The sequence below is a fragment of the Aphelocoma coerulescens genome, chromosome 4A (assembly GCF_041296385.1).
Source record: "Aphelocoma coerulescens isolate FSJ_1873_10779 chromosome 4A, UR_Acoe_1.0, whole genome shotgun sequence".
NCBI lineage: Eukaryota > Metazoa > Chordata > Aves > Passeriformes > Corvidae > Aphelocoma > Aphelocoma coerulescens.
In genome coordinates this window covers 18,576,550-18,595,843 of record NC_091018.1, presented here as the reverse complement: position 1 = coordinate 18,595,843, position 19,294 = coordinate 18,576,550, and the positions used below count along the sequence as shown (strand labels likewise).

Below are 19,294 nucleotides of genomic sequence, written 5' to 3'. Positions count from 1 at the left end.
AACCCTCCAGAGGAGTGGAACACAGAGCCTGAAAGGTCTGATGGCTCACAGCTGGTACAGCTAAATACCTGACACTCTTTTTTGGGGGTAGCAGCTGGGACTCAGGATAACGAGGCTCAGACAGGAGCTTCTGTATTGTAAAACCTCAAGTTCCCTGCAATCCTAGCTACAAACCCTTAGGGGATAAAAGGGTCAACACTTTGTGTGTCAGTGACCCAGGAAAGCATCAAAGGGGGTGGTCAGGGCCATACAAGCCACAGGCTGCCTTCCCCTGCAGTCACACTGAAGTTACAGGAGGCACTGGGGTGTCTGTAGAGGGAAAAGGAGGTGAGATCCAACCTGTAAGTAGTGAGCATGTTTTGGGTTTGCTTCCCTCTTCACCAGAGCCTCAGACGGGAGCTCAGCACACCCTGGGAAACGCAGGCAAGGATGTAAGAGATGGCACCATCAGCCTGGTGACCCAGCACAGCCTGGCACAGGCAGCAGGAGACCAGCTGTGCACACCTGGCAAGCAGTGACGTGGAAGGGGCCAGTGGATCTTGCCTTTTACTCCCTCCTCTGCCACTTTTTTTCTATCTGGGGCTGGCTTGAGATTCTGTTTGTGCCAGGGCAGCAGGGACTACCCACAGCTCATCCCACATGCATGCACGCCCTTCTTCCCCAAAATGATCTCTTCCTCTGACTAGAGGACCTTTCTGGATCTCCAAACAGCTCAGCAGATCCTCTTCCTTCTACCATCCCTTTTCCTTGAATGTTCCTTTTTCTCTGTAGCCTAGCAACTCAGCACAGACTCAGAATATTAACAGCTCCTGTCCCCACACACAATCTTCTCCAGAGGCCCGAAAAATGTGATAGCAGAGAGGCTGAGAGGGGTAGAAGCAAACATGAGAGATGTGGGGAGCGTGCAGAGAGCTTCTCCCAGCATTCAGAAACAGCAGAGCCATTCAGCTGTCGGATCTGCCACCTTCACTTAACATGTACATAACATGTAGAGCTATTTATAGCTCCATTTATTTACATATTCAAATAGCAGCACGACACGCAAGCACTTGTATTTGGATTTAGGTTCTATATTGAGGTACTGGCACTCTTGCACAAATACGTTCTCTGTTGCTGGGTGCTTTAAATGTATATATGACAGGATGTCAGAAGGTCAGATTCTCAAGGTCTAATTTGGTTTTCAATCAAATCAGATGAAGCTTTCACTTGGGGGGAAAGCTACTTTAGCATTCTGCAGTAATCCTCTCCAATGCTGCAACATTGCTGTTGAAACAGGTGGCAGTTTGGAACATTGCTCTCAAATACAGCCAGCTTCTTAATACATATAGATAAAATATATATATATATATATATATATGCTGCGGGAGTTTTGCCCATGTAAAAACATGAATAAAAATTTAAGAAGGGAGGGGGGAAAAAAAAATAGTTATCCCAGGCAGTTTTCTGCAGTAGGAATCCTAACTACTACAGGAATGCTGGGGTGCAAGCTGAAGTGGTTCATACCAGCACCATACAACACTGACATGTTCAGAGCTAAAGATAACTCGGCTGCTACAGGAACAGATGGAGCACTGCAATGCATAGCCCTGCTCAGCTGAAAGCACGCTGCAAACCATCCAGCCACAGCCTCTCCTCCTCCCCAACACGACTCCTCTCCCGGCGTGGGGTGGAGTCACCTCCCAAGTGCACAGTGAACTTGGCCTTTTCTGGGAGTGCACCCAAACGGCCCCGTTTGGGAAACTGCCTAGTGAGCAAAACATGCCAGCTCTGGTTCTGAGCACTGGGGCAGGGTTGACTCAGCCCTCCTGAGGCTTGAACTTGTACTGGAGGAAGTCGTGGAGCTGCTCCTCAGGGAGAGCAGCACCGTGGAAAGATGCACAGTGGGGCGTTGCCACCAGGTTGTATTCGTGCTGCAAACCCCGAGGTCTGGGCTGGGAATCGGCCAGCTCACCCCACAGCATTCCCATAACCCAGAAATTCCCATTATGCAGACAAAGAGCCTTCTGTACACTCTCCCATTAAGATATCAGGTGAATGCTGAAAGATCCCCAGGAAGAAACAAGCAGAGTAGAATAGGAAGATTCAGGGGCAAGAGAGAATCATTCCCTTGTCCAGCAGTTCAGTCCTTCCTCAACGGAGAGCTTGCTCCAGCAAGGTTCCCACAGTTCACCTCCTACTTAGGGCAGAATCATGCCATTTGGCCAACAAAATTGTTAATTCAATGTAGCAATGAGGAACAAAGACACCCGGACCTCCCCCAATTCAGGGCCATCGATAACGTTGAAGACATCAGAGTCCATCAGCACAAGAACAGGGGACCCTTTTTGGGGAAGCAATGGAGCTGTGCCCTCACACAAGGAGAGCCTCAGGCTGCCTGGTGGCAGGACTGCTGCTCCATCAGGCTGCTCCCTGCTCCACAGGCAGCGAGTCCTTGAGACCTCTGTCTCCAAAGGAATTCCTGGGGCTTTGTGCAGATCCAGCTTCCAGCTGGCCACGGCATTTGGAAGAGACTGCATGGTGATCTTTGGCTTGTTACTTAGCAACTGGACTCTAAGTAGTAGTGAATTTACTGGGCTGTCACTGCAGTCGAAGCAGTACCAGGACCAAGGGCACAGGGAGAGTTCTGTCACGGGAATGGGATAACTTGTGAAGTATTATGGAAGGCAGGCAAGATTTTTCCCTTCTACAAGTTGCCATAAATGCAGTAAATATTGACATATGAGTCACACTGACCTATTTTCTAGCTTTTAAGCCAGGACAATCTCTGTGCAACTGATTTCAGAAGCAATGAATGGGGAGCACTTCAGGCCCCTTCACGAGTTCACTCTGTTCTTGACTATTTTATGCAACCCCTTGTGGAAGAACCATCCCCGTCTTTCAGGAAGATAGGGGACCACTCCTTCTTTAAACCTGAGCACCCAATCCCCCCACCACCACCCTGCAGAGCACCCCTGATGCCAGATGCTTTCCTTGTCCTCACACACTACCTCAGTCCAGGGGGTCTTTCAGCACAAGCGGTGGGAATTCTGCTAAAGAAAGGCATCGTGTGGTGTGAGCAGGTATCCACCTCTGATCCTTGACTTTCTAGGCAGTATCAGGGCTGGTGAAAGTCATCCTAAGCCTCAGCACTCCCAGGATATCACTGCTGCAAGGATGAAAAAAAATCCTCACCACAAATCTAATGATGGCAGGTGAGGTGGGTCCCTGACATCAGCTTTGCAGAGGTGTCTCTAGAGCTCAGTGGATTTCCACTCTTGCCCTCTCTCCAGACAAGCCACAGAGCAGGCAGATCTGCCTCCTGCATGCAAACAAGAGCATCTCAAAGCTGCCAAGTCCAGAGTGGTTTGGAGGTTGCTCTCCACCCTGCCACAGCCATCTTTTATTCCTCCAAACATCCCTCTAGCAGCAGGGAAAAGCATCAGTGTGCTGCTGCTTTCCCTCAGCCAGCCAAGTGGTCGTGTGTGCCCTGCTTCCTACTGGAGAAGCAAAGCGAGCAGGTCCCCAGGGTGACTGTGTGACTAATGGCAATGTGCACATGGACCTTTGGCTCCCTGGTCACTGTCCCCTTCAGGAAAAGGCTGTTTCACGTGTACAGAACCAGCACTGTTGGATTTCCAGGCATCCCGTGCACTGCAGCCCCACGCAGCAGGAGCTGAGGCGACAAGAGCTGCGTGACCCCAGCTGTGCTGAGGCACCACCAGCAGAGGAAGGCACAGGCACTTGCCAGCCCTGAAGAAACCCTGAAGAAATCCCAGCTGCCTGTTGCAATACCATCACAGCACACAGAAGCCCCTTGTGTATAAAAAAAAGCACATAACCCCCACCTGCCCGTGCCTGTAGGGATATCTCACCCCAAGTCAGAGATCTACCATCCTTACCATGAGCAGATCAAGTCTTGCAGAATCCTTAGGGTTGGAAAAGACCTCCAAGGTCATCCAGCCCAACCTTTGACCAAACACCACCAAACTGTACCACAAAATGCCACATCTGCTCAGTTTTTGAGCACTTCCAGGGATGGTGATTTTACCACTTCCCTGGGCAGCCTGTTCAAATCCTCAACCACTCATTCAGTCAAGAAATTTTTGCTGGTATCCAACATGAACCCCCCTTGAATCCTTCTCCACCACCAAGGCCTCCCAGCACCTTCTGTTACCTACACCACTTCCATCCCAGGAGGCTCCAGCAATCCATCAGGACTATATCCCCTGCAGCACCATGACAGGGCACCATCTGCAGCTGCCTCCTAGTTTTTCCCATATTTTGGCAGTCCTACATATTCAGCAGCCTTGAATAGCAAGATGTAATGTATACACACACACAGAGCTTAGATACCACAGTGTCACAGGGCTGGGGATACCCAAGGCTACAGAGAAACGTTTGCAGCACTGGAGTGTCATGTCACGCTTGTATCTCACAGCACATAACTCCAGAAAACTCCAACCGTGGGATTTAAGTGCTTTAACCTTTGCTTTTTAAAAGCATTTGGATACCCAAGGACATAGAGGCTGACTGAGAAGTGTCTGTGTGTCATTTCTGCATTGAAAAGAGACAGCAACAAAACAGAACATTTTCAATTTAGAATAAGGGAAACATTGATACATTTGAAGAGAGTAGATGGTGCTAAAAGGCACAGCATAGTAGTAGAATTTTCTTCTTAAAAGTCTTGTTTTTTAAAGCTTAAGACATCTCCACCAATGGAAAATCCTTTTCAAGGGCATATTGCTGCAAAGTCGGGTTTGTCCAGTATTGCAGGTATACATATATTCCAGTGAAAACAGAACTGCAAAGCCTGCTCAGGACAGATTCCACCAAAGTCTATTCCAAGCATGCCCAAGAGATGGAAAATTTGATGCAGTGAGAAGAGTGATGCCCCACTGATGATGGCATAAGTGGTTGTAGGATGAACTGTCCTGGTCAAGAACACCCTTACACAAAACCTGGTCCACTTAATCTTGGGTTAAAAGCCAATTAAAAACCCTTGCAGCTCATGGTTGCCTTGAGACATGCTTTACATCTCTCTGGAACAGGGAAATCTGCCAAACCAGACAGCTTGTTTTTCAAGCAAGCTTCAAGAAGTTGGGAAATAACAGCCACGATGCTTCCTGCCATAACCTCTGAGAGATCCAGTGCAGCGTGCCAGCGCCAGAGCAGTCACTCCAGCAAGGCACAGCCTGGCAGCAGTGGCACAGGGCTGGGGAGCAGTGAGGCCCTGGCACAGGTTGCCCAGAGAAGCTGTGGCTGCCCCTGGATCCCTGGAAGTGTCCAAGGCCAGGTTGGATGGGGCTTGGAGCACCCTGGGATAGTGGAAGACGTCCCTGCCTATGGAATGAGATGAGCTTTAAATCCCTTCCAACCCAGACCATTCTGGGATTCCCTGAAGCAAAGCATCAATCAAAGCTCTGCCAAGCATTCTGCCCCAAGCCTCTAACCCATCCCCACTGCAGGCTGTCCCCCAGCAAAAGGAACTGGCAATCCCACAGGCATCCTTCCCGTCACAGCCCCATTCCTGCAAACATTTCTATCTGCAAGCCTTGTTTCTTACACTAGCCCTCTGCAACAACCCTCTCGTAACTTTTCAACTTGTCACCAGGTTTATAAAACTTTAAAGCTGGTGCTATAACAAACTGAAATGATGTTATTGCAGATGTAGGAGAGCATCTTGGGATGAATAAATTATAGGAGCCACAAAGAAATCATGACTATAATGGCTGGATGCTCCGAGCTGTCTACGGTGTGCAGACACAGGAGGGAGCAGGTTTAGGACTGCACAGATCACAGGGCAGGAAAATTGAAGCGTTATGAAGGGTAACCTCCTCTTATTTCAGATGCATACAAAACTTCTGGTAGTTTTCCTTATTGAAATAGTTCATTAATACTTCAAGGGAGTCTGAACTGCCTGGTGCTAGAAAAATACGTCCCCAGAGATCACCTAGAGACGGAAAAGGCAACGTTGGGAGGATTAGTCCTTCTCTAGTCCCACCATGCAGGAATATACAGCACACCCCAAACAGGCCAGTCCTCAGCTGGCTGCTGAAAGGACATCCAGGAGTGGGGGAAGACTTGCAGCTCTTTCTGAAGCTGTGGGTACTGGACACCATCATAATTGCACCCCCAGGGCAACTTGCCTGAACCAGACCCTTAAGGTGAGTGACTCAGGGCAGCGTTCAGGCCACGTAGCACAGGCACAGACACCCACAGGCTGCCCCAGCTGAGCGTAACATGAGCTCCACACTGCCAGAGCTCTTCGTTCCCCAGCTCAGAAATGCTGCTGGACTCCTCAGTAACCTGGTAGCACACCAAGAGATCTGACCACGTCCCTGCCCCAGTGCCCCTGCACACCAACAAGAGTCCACAAACACCTGCAGGTTGTTCCCTGCTCACTGCAACTCAACCACCTGCAGCCAAAAGGTCACCTCAAAGGCTGGGTGGGTTATCTGGGAGATACTGTCCTTCTGTCCTTTATGGGTCATCTGAGCTACTCAACAGCAGTATGGAAACATTCCTCCTCTCAGCCCCCCTCCAAATCCCCAAATTTGTACAGGAGATGAAAAGACTCCAGCGAGGCCTTTCATCTTCCTGGATCAGCACTTCCCAGAGGGTCTGCCACTCAGATGTGCCCTCCCCAACACCTATTTGGCCTGGCCCCTGGCATCCTTCCCCAGACATTTCAATTGATGTCACTGATCTTGGCTCAGCAAATAATCCCTCTAATCGCTGACAAGAACAGAGGCTGCAGCTCAGCGTTGCTCAGCCATGCTAAGGGGAGCACACAGCAATAAAGCATCACTCCAGAAAGTGAGCTTGAAGATATGGCTGACCACACACAGGCAGCAGCTGCCATGAACCAGGAGGTGACACTTTTTAAAATGTGGGCTGCAGTTTTGGTCTCTCATCACTGGGAGATGGTTACCTGTGAACACCCTGCAGCCTGGCATGACTCTGCCGTGGCACAGGAGCTGGGCATGGCCCTCAGGGAGGTGGAAGTGCATCAGCCTTGGGTGTCAGAACACCCATGGCCTCTACAGGCAGCTGCAAAGCACTCTGTGTGTCGGAGTGTCTGGGAACACCCAGCACAAAGACATTACTGTGCTGCCTTTTTGGAGAGCCCTGTGTCCTCCAGGACTGAAATGTCACCACATCTTCATTTTGGGAACACGGTTCCCACGGGAGTGAGGGCAAGGAGCACTCATGGATGGAGCAGGATCGCTCCACAGTACCACAACCAGCTGGGCTCCTGTGGAAAACAACTTTTGGAAGCATGCAATGTCTGGTCACTGACAGCACTTGTTCCCCACCACCACGCAGCCAGCAGGCGCCAGGAGTCCCAGGGAAAGGCCTGGGAGAGCCGGGGGCTCTCCTCAGCCTGCCCCGTCCCAGCACCAGGGCCATTGTTCCCAAAAGGATGTCTGAGGATTAATTAATTATCCTACAAGGGGCAGTAAGTAATAACACTCCTTGTGGAACAATAGAAGCTATTTGGTCGCCATGACAACGCAGCTTCACTTGTGTGCCTTTAATTTATTCATTGCACAGTTCCTTTCCCAAGCACACATGATGCCAAAAAAAATGCCTTGTTTTTCTTGCCAGTATCCATGTCCAGAGCAGGGGTAAAACACAGCCCTTTCCCCAGGGCATCTGTCACACAGAAGAATGATGCACATAAAATCCCTTCAGCCTGGAAACTCACATCACATGAGAACTCTTCTGCTTCCTAAATGTTTGTTCTTGAAGATGGTTCTGATTTTTAACCCCTTTTTGAAGCTGCCTCACCATGGGTGCTCAGAGATCTCGATCCTGGATGCATTCTCACCTACAGCCACCTCATCTCCCATCCCCAAACCTTTCCACACCCTCTCCCCCTGCCCCAACATATGTAGGAAAGATGGTCTGGAGATTACTCTTGTCAAACAGAGAGCCAGGAGGGATAATCAAAAGCCCAGAAGTGACATTCCTTCACATCCACAGGACAGTGGTGCCCAGCCTGACCACAGCCCTGCCACCTCCATCAAAACACTCAGTGTCCATCACAGTGCTGCTCAAGTTCTGCACGATCCAGAGCAGCACAGGGATGAAGGTCTGTGCCAGGAAATCTCTGTGCAGAGGGATTATTGTCACTGTTTCTCCCACAGTTCTGTGGCAGAGGGAAGCAGGGGCTCACTGGAGAGGGGAGAGCACCACATTTACATGGCAAGGGTTGGGAAGTGCAGCTGGGAGAATGGCTACTGGGCTGGGAGAATGGCTATTGGGCTGGGAGAATGGCTACTGGGCTGGGAGAATGGCTACTGGGCTGGGAGAATGGCTACTGGGCTGGCCACAGCTCTCACACCTGCTGGACAAAGCACTTGATCAGCCCCTTCAGCCCATGGACACATCTCCAGCAGGAGGTTCATGCTGCATCAGCCTCTGCAGGGCTCAGCTGCCCCCACAGAATGGTCTGGGTGGCAAAGGACCTTAAAGGTCCTCTTGTTCCATGAGCAGAGATGCCTTCCACCACTATCCCAGGTTGCTCAGAGTCCCATCCAGCCCGGCCTTGGATGATTCCAGGGATCCAGGGGCAGCCACAGCTTCTCTGGGCACCCTGTGCCAGGGCCTCACCACCCTCACAGGGAAGAATTTTTTCCTAAGATCCAATCTGAACCTACTCTCTTAGTTTGAATCCATTCCCCCTTGTCCTGTCACTCCAGGCCCTTGTAAAAAGTCTCTCTCCACCTTCAGGTACTGGAAGGCCAGCCCTAAGCTGACTCTTTTCCAGGCTGAACAACCCCAACTCTCCCAGCCTTTCCTCCCAGAAGAGCTGCTCCATCCCTCTGATCATCTTGGTGCCTCCTCTGGACTCGCTCCAACACATCCCTGTCCTTCCCGTGCTGGGGACAGGCCTGCTCAGGCTCACAGGGGCAGTTGTGACAGGTAAGCTGAGAACCAACCCCTTTACCCCCTCCCGGCTCTGTTTGTGCAAGCTGGGGTCCTAAGCCACAAGCCCAGACCCCAAACTGTCCATGCTGGCTCTAGCAGGAGGGTGACATCTGGTCCAGCACCCCAGAACATCCAGGTCCAAGCTGAGACCGGGGGAGGAGATGACTCAAAGTTGAGTTGTGGCCTGACAGGCAAGACAGATGGAACTAGGTTAAGCCATCTGGCCCTGCTAAGCTGAGCCTAACCTCAAGCACAGCTACCCAGTGCCATGGAGACAGCTCTGCACCCGAATCTAGGGCCACACCCACTGCCCAGTGTCACTGGACTGAGGTCATGCAGAGAGTTCGGGTGATGGTGGGATGGTAGCACAGAGTCTTTTGTAGAGGAACCCGAAGGTTCACGGCTGGCTCTTCCCCCTGGGCCATTCCCACGTGGATTCAGGCTTTTCAGGCAGTTTGGAAACTAAATCCACTGGTCAGGTTGTGTCACCTGGCCTGCACACAACAGCAGAGCTGGTGGGCCAGGGAAACAGGGCAGGAGAGGCCAGAGACAGAGAAATGGGACAGGAGCAGAGGGAGACCAAGGTTTTAATTGACTTGAACTGCAAGAGCTCTAAACTGGCCCAGGATTCTCCTGCATGGGTCAGGAAATGAGGAACAGGACAGGAACTGCCAGGAGGTTCCCACCAGCCTCCCACTCCACTCAGCCTCTGGGAAAGGAGAAGAGTCCGGAGGAAAAGCCTCTGGACAGGAGGGAGGAAGGCGAGTTTAGGCAGTGACAACACAATCCATGTCCTCTGCTGGGTGCTGAGGGCTTCTGAGGGACAGTCCTGGATGTGAACCCAAACCACGAGCAAAGTAATCAACAAATTTCACAGATTTCACCCCAAACCATTGCTACCCGAGCAGATAATTTTGTTGTTGTTGTTCATAGTGGTGTGAAAAGCTCCAGTCTATCAATGCCACCCCAAACCAGATCTCCATTAGATGCCTCTCTTTCCAGCACAGATCTCCAAGGAGATGGGGAATTACCCCCAGTGAAAGAAAACACACTGCTTTTAACTTGGCAGGGATAGGCTGACCATAAAGCCACCTTTGTATCAACCAGAAAATACAATTCACATCTACTCCTTTAAGGCATAAGCTTTACTGACTTGGGGAGGTGGCTGTGCAACCGGCACAGAAGGGGTGAGAATCTACTCTGGATGAGATGCCACAGGTTCCAGAGGTGCCAGCAGAGATCCAGATGCCTCCAAGGAGCCATTGCCTTGGAAGTAAATCTCAACCAGAAAATGGAATGACAGCTTATCAGGCTTTTTTCCCTCTTTCTTTCTTTTTCTTTTCCCTCTTTCTTTCCAAACTTACCATGTTGACTTCAGAGATCTGGTCAATGCTGGAGATGTGGATGCTCATTCCCACTGTGACAGGGTTACCTGAAACACAAACAGGCTGGGTTAGGACCATATTCAAGGCCTCCTCTCTTGTCTGCAATACAAGAATTGCCTAAAAGTGCATGGATTTGATTTTAAGCAGCCCCACATTCCCTGACTATCAGGGAGTTAAGTGTGCTCAAATGATGAGATTCCTCTGACTCCCAGACTCACCCCAAGGAGTAGTGCAGCCTAAGCTTCTTTTTTTTTTTTTAATTCCTGGAAGTTAATTACCCCCTAGTAATGCAATTATCTCTGGTTATTCCAAATAATGCCTTCAGAGAGCATCAGCAGGCTCCCAGTGGGCTTGCATGAGGTGGTCCTGATTGACCACACAAAGTACACAGCACCCAAGCAAGCCACGGGCAGGAAAGATGCTCCAGCTCACTCCCCCAGCACTCTGTCAGCTCTGAGCACTCAGTCTGAAAAAGCCAAGTGAGTTTTGATACCCAAGACACAAGTACAGGAAACAGATCTATGAAGGGAAAAAGCAGCATTTGTACAGTGGCTTTTCAGAGCAGAGCTCAGATTAGAGAACAGGACTGTCCCTTCAGTGGAGCTTAGGCTACCTAAAAATGTACAGCAAGATACACATCCACTGCCAAACCCAGCAAAAACCCTCCTGTAGCTGGGGATGGGCTTTTTGCATGTTACCCCTCCCCTGTTCAGGCCCACAGCCCCAAAGGCAGAGCACAAACCCAAACCCACCCCAAGAAAAGCCCCTTTCCTCACACAGGCAAGGTGGAAAATCAACCCCTTGCAATGCATCACTAGAAAGGGAAAGGCAAGCAGTTGTGCCACTCAAGGTATTAACTCTTCCCTGTACTCATTAACAGATCTAAGTGCTGAAATATTTACAGATAATCATGAAATGGCTTAGAAAGTAATTAGGAGATTGGGGGAGAGGGGAGAACCACACAACTGGAAATGAAGTGATTTTTTAATTATGTGTTACCAGAAGTAGGGAAGCAGTGTCATTAGGGGTGCCTTGTGATTGGGTGTGCTGTTCACCGAGACCCTCCGCTGCAAATTAAGCAGCATTATCCTTTAATGGAATATGAACAACACTGAAAACATCAGAATCAACAACTGTAATTAGGCCCTGCTATGCAAATCTCCTTAAAGAGGCAGTGCAGGCTCCAGCACCCCGGGCTCTCTGACAGGGTGCCCGAGGCAGGGGTGCTCCGGAGACCTCATGGAGCCTCTGAAGATCCCCCCACAGACACACTCCCAGACACCTCTTTGCTGTGCTTGTACCTTCATCCTTCACAAGGGAGCCAGGTGGGAAAATAACCAACAGTCACACCAGGGAGAGACGATTCCCCTGCAGCCTCCTTTGCGCCAGAGGCTGACAGAGGCACAGCAAAGCTTTTAAGGAAGTCTCACTTTGATAGTTTGTCTTTTTTTCCCCTGAAATCAGGGCCTTGTGATAGAAGCTGTAGCAGGAGGAGGAAGCCGGCGCTGCCCTGAGGATCTTGCAGGCTAATTAGTTACAGGAGGAGAGCCAGGGCCACGCACAGGGCTGCAGCAGAGCCTGGGAGAAGCCAGATTCCCACTCCAGAGCCTTCCTGCCACGCATTCCCACTCCAGAGCCTTCCTGCCATGCAGTGCTGTTGCCTCCAAGAGTGCCCCACTGCCTGCTTGGCTTCCAGCCTGTCCCCACCAGTGCTGGTGTCACTGTGGCTGTGCATCCCCTCCTTCCCCAGCACAGCTCTGTCCCCCACTGAAAGCAGCAGGCTGGGTGGTTTAGAGCAGGGGAGCACTGACAGTGGGGATACACAAATATTTGTCAAACCCAGAGCCCATCCAATCCATTCTATCCGTCCAGACATTTGTGCTGTGTTCATCACCACGGTATCCCAGCGCCCCAGGTCATGCAGTGACTCAGTGTCAGAGCCACGGATGAGCTCCAGACCTCCCCACTCCCGGCTCCAGGAGCAGCTCTGGGGTGGAGGGATCAGCCGTGCTGCCCCCAGCTCCCTGCAGAGTCAGCAGGGCTCCTCTTGGCACTGCCAGCTCCTCCACACCCCATCTCTCACGGAATTTGGGAGGTTCCACTGCTCACCTGCAAGCCCTGGAGTGTGCAACCCTACGTGTGTGATTGCCCTACAGAAAATGAAAGATGAAGGCAGGCAAGTCCTGCCTTTAACCTGCTTTTATCTTGAAGCCATTTCACCTTCTCCAGCCCTGCTGGGAGGGCTGGCTCCCAGTCTGCTCAGGACAGGGGTTCAGGAGCGTGCACGCAGCCAACACAAAAATATGTCCTGACTCTCGGTGCAGCCCAATGGAAAACCAGGCCAGCTGGTGCCCAACATGCAGACTTTAAGTAGTACAGAAAAATAAACAAAGGACATCAATTCTGCCAATGTTAATAGCTCCAGGCAAGAGGGATGCAAAAGTAGGGTATTTCAAATATGGGATAATGTCATCTGTAAATTTGTCCAGAAGAGACAGAACTCTGCGTTTGTGGATCCGAGACAGGGCAAAAGAAGCAAAGCTGGTATTAAAGGGCTGTGCTTTTAGCTGTGCCTTGCCAATGGGTACAAAGAACTAGACTTTCTCCCCTTAAAGAAAAAGCTTCTGCCTGGAAAAGATTTGTAGGCAAGATCACAAGTGAGGGAGTGTGAGAAATTCTGCCACTTTTACCAGTGAATGGCACCCTCACACATCCCTGTTTCTCACCACCACTGGAGAGTTCACCAACATTTTGTTCTGAAAGTAGTTTGACGCCTGTGAATAATGCACTCAGGAAGTTGGAAGGGAAGCAGACAAAAGAGTTATAAGAAAGAGTTTTTCTGCAAGTGATACTTGTCAAATATAAACACAGTCAAGCTAGAGAACAAGTTGTGCTAATCTGCAATATTTTCCCAGCAACCAGTTATTACTTTCCCATTTTATTTCATAATGCATAAAACCCCAGCACCTGGAGTCACGTTGCTACAGAAATAACTCAGTGTAGAGGAAAGATTGGGTTTCCGAGCCTGTGTGTGCCTGCACTCCAGCCAGAGGTGATGGCAGCCTGGACTGGGACATCTCTCCCAGAACTCAGCCTGGTTCACTGAAGTTCACTGAAGGCAATAGCACAAAATTCAGTGAAGCAGGGGGATGGTTACTCAGGCAACTGCCCTGAGCTAAGGGCCAAGTTTTCCCCTCTTCACTCTACCCAAGAAAGTTACCACTAGAGCAAACTTGGGTTCCTGTGCCTTCAGATCTCCAACTGCAACACAGACACAGCCAAAAAGACTCCAAACCAGTGGGCAGGTGAACAGAGCTCCATTTATGATCCACTGAAGCCACATCATTTTTATGAACTACAGCCAGGGCTTCAAGGCTCCTGGTTCCTGCATTCCTGACCACATGGACTTGGCACTGCTGGCAGAGCCAAGGTTTGCAGTTGCTGAGGGACAGGGATCAGCCTTAAAATTACCCTTTAGTCTGAACTACAGGAACAAAGGCATTAACAGGGTGTCAGAAATTTCACGGCTTCCCTGAACAGAGGGAATGCTTCCTGCGTTTCACTGCGCTGAAGGCTTTTCCTAGATACCCAAACCAAATCTTCTCTGCAGTTTAAATGTAGTTTAGTCTCGTCATTCCCCCCCTCCACAACAGTGAAAGAAGAAATCAATCATCCTTCCTTAACAACAGCTTTTATATTCTGAGAATCCATGACATCCCCCTCCCTCCCCCACCAATACTGCCTTGTCTAGATTAAATGCACCTGATTTCTCCAACCTCTCCTCAGAGGTTATGTTTTCTAGAGCTCTGACAATTAGTGCTGCTCTCCTCTGGCCTTTCTCCAATTTGTCTACATCTCTATTTTAAAGCCTGGTATCCACAAACCAGCCACTGAAGCAATGACACACTGGTACAGACAAAAGAAAAAGCAACCTCCCCTATACAGAATCCTCCTGAAACATGTCCAAACCCGCTGCAGCCATCCTGGGAGCTGCTCACTCTGTGGAGGAGGTTAGAGATGGCAAAGGGGCAGCTGAGCTCCTGCCATTCGAGTGCATCACGCGTGCAGGAGGAGGGAGCACAGCCCTGACTCTTCTGGACAAGAGGAGAAATTATTCAAGACAGCTTTGTGCATGAGCCTCAGCGTTCCCTGCTTGCACCCTGCCTGTGGCATCACCAGTCTCCGAGATCCCTGCAGCAGCAGGAAAGCTGCTTTTAGGTCTTCTGCTGAGTAAACAAAGCCAACCAGAGAAAATTAGAGGCTTCAGTTACTAAACCTACATCTAGAACAGGTCTGTGCCTCACCCTGCAATGGTAAATACCCAAAGGCATGAGAATCCATCCATGCAAAACCCTGCTCCTCAATCCCAGCCCTCCAGAAGCTGAAGCCCAGCCCCAAAACAGCCAGTCCCAGGCAAGGTTGCCCTGCCCTGTCTGGTAGAAGTGTTTCTGCACACACAGGGTGATAAAGGCAGGCATGGAAAGGGCCAGGTTTGCTGATAAAGGACCATGAGACTGCTCTTGCATTTTCAATGACTCCCCACCCAACAGGATCAGCACCGGGACACTCTCAGCGTCGCCACAGCCACAACCAGCACACAGCCTGTAGTTCCACTGCCAGGACTTTTCCCTCCAGCCTCCACTCCAGGCTCCTGAACAAGGCCAAAATGTTCAGCATCTACCTGCTCTTTCTGTGGAAGATGGCTCGCCCAGGCCACTGCCTCTGCTTTGTTCCCAGCACTGAACCTCGGGGCAGCCTGGCTTTGTGTTTACAGCTCAGACCCAGGGCCCACGTCATGGCTACGTGTGGCCACGAGTTGGTTACACAAGGCCTGACAGACGTGGTTAGTGAGGAGCCAAGAGCTCCCAGGTAATTGGAGGTGCAGAAGGCAGCACATCCAGTGCTGGGCTTGAGAAGCTGCTGCCTGGATGAAAACATTCATCCTCTGCATAAATCTCCCTCTGGCCCTCCCAAAACAGATAGCCTTGAATCATTTTCGGCTGATGGACTAATTAGTCCTGTGCCATGGTTTTTTTTTGAAACCACCCAAAAGATAACTCAGAGGCCAGTCTGCTGTCAGGACATTCAAATTTACTACACTCCAGTGCAGGCAGAATGGAAATGCTCCTGGCTTTTCAGCACACAGGAAGATTGCAAGAGGAGCTCACAAATTGCTGTCTGCATAATAGCTGTGCTTACAGATCTCAGGACCCAGGCTCTGCTACAGCAGTGAGAGGATGTCTAAAAGATGCCATCCCAGCAGGCTACACAAGCCAAATCACAAAAAAGTTTCCCAACACTGATTTCCCTGTTCCTTTCCTTTTATTTTAACTTATGTACAGCATCAAGCACAAACTCAGTTTAGTGTTAACATTGCTTGAGGAACAAGAAAAGTTGACCATGTATCATGAAAGCAGAAACGTTCTGGGAACTGCTTTCATCCAGCATCTCTGATTTGCAGTGACATCTCAAAGCACCGAGTTCAGCAGGGTCCCTTAAGAACCTACTTAAACTTTTCCCATAAAATCTAGGTTTAAAGATCCATTTAACACTTTCCAATCCTTTTCCCACACGGTTTTGGTGGTTTTTTTACTCCTATTTCCACAATGCCTCCTCCACCCACAGCCAGTGCTGTGCATTTCTTTTGCCAGGCTCAGCACAACAGCCAGAAACATCAAACACGTTCAGAGGCTGATATTGAAGCTCTCCCTCTGCTCCCAGCAGGTCACCCCATGGAATCCCTTGGATTTAAAAGGGCAAAGCACACCATGGCTTTACACTTCTGGGCACTGTTATGCATCACCAGAAGGAGAGATGGTCTCAAGGCAAGTCAGCAAATCTGGCATTTGTCTGGGGGGGGGGAACAGGGTTTATGAGGGACTTGCCACCACTGAGGAATCTCTCAGTGGGGTTGTGGAGCTAAAAGACAGGCCCCTGGCCTGCAGGGTATCTGGGGATGCCAATGCCTGCTCCTTCCCCAAGGATTCATGGTTCTGCAGGGGCAGGAAGGATATCTACCACCACTAGTTCCCATGGAGATTGCAGCTGCTCTCCAAGTAGGTCTGGCAGAAAACGGTTTCTTGGGTATGACAGGTTTCCTACATTTCCCCACACTCCTTTAGGCAGTGCCTGGTTTTTTACACCACTGAGTCCATGCACAGAAAGAGATTTTGCCTAACCCTGGTATGGTTTCCACCCATCTACACCACACCAGGCACAGCACCACCTTGTGCAAGGAGGATAATGAGGATTTCCAGCCTGTGCCATTCTCCTCTCCTGGCACTGTCACCTCATCCAGTCAGACGACTGAACTTGCAATCTTCATTTAAGAAAGGGCAATACTTGGGGCTTCCCAAGGAAAATGCCAAGTGGGAGCAAGCTCTCACCAGGGCAGTGATATCACAGACAGGACACAGGTAGGATGGAACATCTAAGGGAGGGTACAAGCAGAGCACAGCTCTTGAGCAGACTTTTGGAATACCCAAACGTGAACGTGGTGCAAGCAGGCAATGAGGCTCCTGTTCAGCCAGGAGCCACAGCACTTGCAGAGCAGGCAGAGCTGACCTCTGTTCCTGCCAGCACTGCTCCCTGGGATGCTCTTTGCAAACACACAGGTTAACCTGGATAACAGCAGCCACAGTCCCAGCCTGTTGTCACATGAAGCTCTCCCCATGGACCTGAACAGTCACAGAACATTTTCTCGAGCAAACTGTGCCTGCTCCTGAGCCAGTGCTGAGGGATCCTTCTGGAGGAACAGTGCTTTCCCAGGGCAGATGTAGCACCCGTTCTGTGACTATTCCAGGGGAGGCAGAGAATTAAGGAGCACAATCTGTGAGGCACAGTGGATTACCTAATCTATCTCATGGGTATTTTTAATGGATTAGTAGGTATTAGAGTGGGATCTTGCAAATATCCCATGGAAATTTGAAAGTGAGAGAGAACAATCAGCTGGCTGCAAAAACAGTGTAAAGGTTGTCCCAGAGGGATTGAAGGATTACAGAGGAAGCTAAATCAAGGTTGATTTTAAAAGATGTCGGTAGACAGCTAGCCAAGCTGAATAAAAACAAGGTCTCAAATGTACAGGCTTAAAAATGGAACAAGAGAGCAGACACCAAGCCTGACAGCATCTGGACTGCCAGTGGACCCAGTCCAGCAGAGCACCTGTACACACACACAGGGCTTTCAGCATTAAAAAAAAGGTTACTGACTACCTAGAACCTCATCTGTTCTTGGAAGAGGCCTAGGTCAACATTCAGGAGATGGATTTTTAAAGCTGTTTCATCCTCAGTGATGAAGACAGTCTTGCAAGGGCTTCTGCTTGTGGATCTCTTGCCCAGGTGATGCACACTTGGTAAGGTTAAAGCAAAGCAAGAGGAAAACAAGTTCCCAGGTTTGCCAAGCTCTCATTTACAGCCACACAACTCCATCACCTCACCAGAACTGACCATCATCAACCTGGCACTGACCAGTGGGTCCAAGCAATCAACCCTTTAAGAGCAACTTCACCAAGAGAAGGGAGTGCCAGCTCCCATCTATCCCTTAGAGCTGGCAGTGCCCAGCTGAGACAACAGCCAGCTTGCTTTGCAGGGATGTCACTGCCTTGGGTTCTTTGTTGGAGCAGGGACATTGCAGAAGGTGGATCCAGACCAGATCCTTGGGAGATGAAGGCAGTGCTCCAGCCTCCTGGAGGAGGGGTCACCTGCCCTGCCCTCGCAGGGACACCCACACAGAGCAGCTCCGAGGCTCTGCAGGGCACACACTTGGTGTTTTTTCCCTGTTCCACCCCCCTCTGCAGGGCTTGCATTGTGCAATACCACATTTCCCCGTGTTTACACGGAGCAAACCCCAGGAAAGCAGAGGCACTGAGCATCCCAGATCCCTCCAGCTCTCCTCCACCAAGAGTAGTAGCAGGAGGACAGCAGGGCTTGCCAAGCAAGTGCCTGTCGTAGACTGACAGCAAAGCAACACAAGCCAGGCTTCTTCTCCCCAGCAGCAGCGTGAAGCATTGTGCCCACGCTGATCAGCCACCCCCACACCTCTCCACCTGAGAAGACTTCCCTCCTACCTCTGTCAGGATCCTGGCAGGCAACTGCATCTCCCCAGGGGCCCTGCCAGTGCAGCCCTGGGGCACAGCTCTGCCTGCCTGGGGAGCTGTGGTGGACTCAGGAACAGTCCAGTCCTTTTGCTTTTACTCAGCCCCTCAGAGCTGGTGTTTGCCCCTGGCTAGAGCCAGCCAGGGCACTGCCAGAGCCTCTGCTCCTCCAGCTGGGGCAGGCTCGGAAGCCTTTGGCACCCTGCAGCTCCACCTTTCCCTGCCACGCTGCTTTGGAAGGGGGCAGATCTTCAGAAAGGATTGCACACAGACACAAAATACTTGGAACCCCTGGGTGCAAAAGGAAGCAGGGTATTTAACCATGTACCAGAACACACTCACCACAGGCAGCTTCCCCACCCCCAGCTCAGAGCAGACCAACCCCCAGGACTCATCACAGCCTCAAAAAACACGCTTTACAATGCAAAACATTCAATTCCTGTACCAGTTCTGGTGCTACGAGGCCAACAGAGGCACACCGGTTTCTAAGCAGGATTAAGGCTGAATCCAAAGCGCTGGGATCCCTCCCCCAGCACCATGACGCTCCTTCCAGAGCCAGGAGGTAGGAGTGCAGCAGAACACCTGGGAAAGCACAGCACCACCCTCCTCTTCACAGCCAAACCACCCCCACGGGCAGGGGTGGTGCTGCTATATGTGGGACACCCATCCCATCACATCCCACGGGATGCAGCCACCGCCTCCCTCCACAGGACACTCCACCCCCTGAGGTGGGATGGCCACAATGGCCCACAGGTGAGGTCATTTAGCAGTTTTCCCTGCCTGGCACCTGGGGAAGTTCCTCCCGAGCTGCCCACTGGAATGTCTCACTTCTCCCCTGCCCACTCAGGGCACGAAGGTGCTGACCCAGCTTTTCAGTGCTGGGGCTTTTCTGGCAATAAATGTT

The 19,294-nt window shown here is 50.7% G+C and overlaps 1 protein-coding gene across 6 annotated transcripts in view; it reads right to left on the bottom strand.

Annotated features, from left to right (window-relative positions):
* The window catches only part of LOC138110569 (gamma-aminobutyric acid receptor subunit beta-4), a 54,248-nt gene extending 35,219 nt beyond the window's left edge, over nt 1–19,029 (bottom strand). For 4 of the 6 annotated variants that reach the window (XM_069015632.1, XM_069015635.1, XM_069015637.1 and 1 more), the window contains exons 1-2: nt 18,836–19,029; nt 10,278–10,345 (exon numbers count right to left, since the gene is read on the bottom strand). In XM_069015632.1, the coding sequence (XP_068871733.1) occupies nt 10,278–10,325 (48 nt within the window). In that variant the 5' untranslated portion in view covers nt 10,326–10,345; nt 18,836–19,029. The remainder of the gene's footprint in view (nt 1–10,277; nt 10,346–18,835) is intronic. The other 2 variants (XM_069015633.1, XM_069015634.1) reach the window with 2 other exon arrangements.
* Nucleotides 19,030–19,294: the final 265 nt, after the last annotated feature.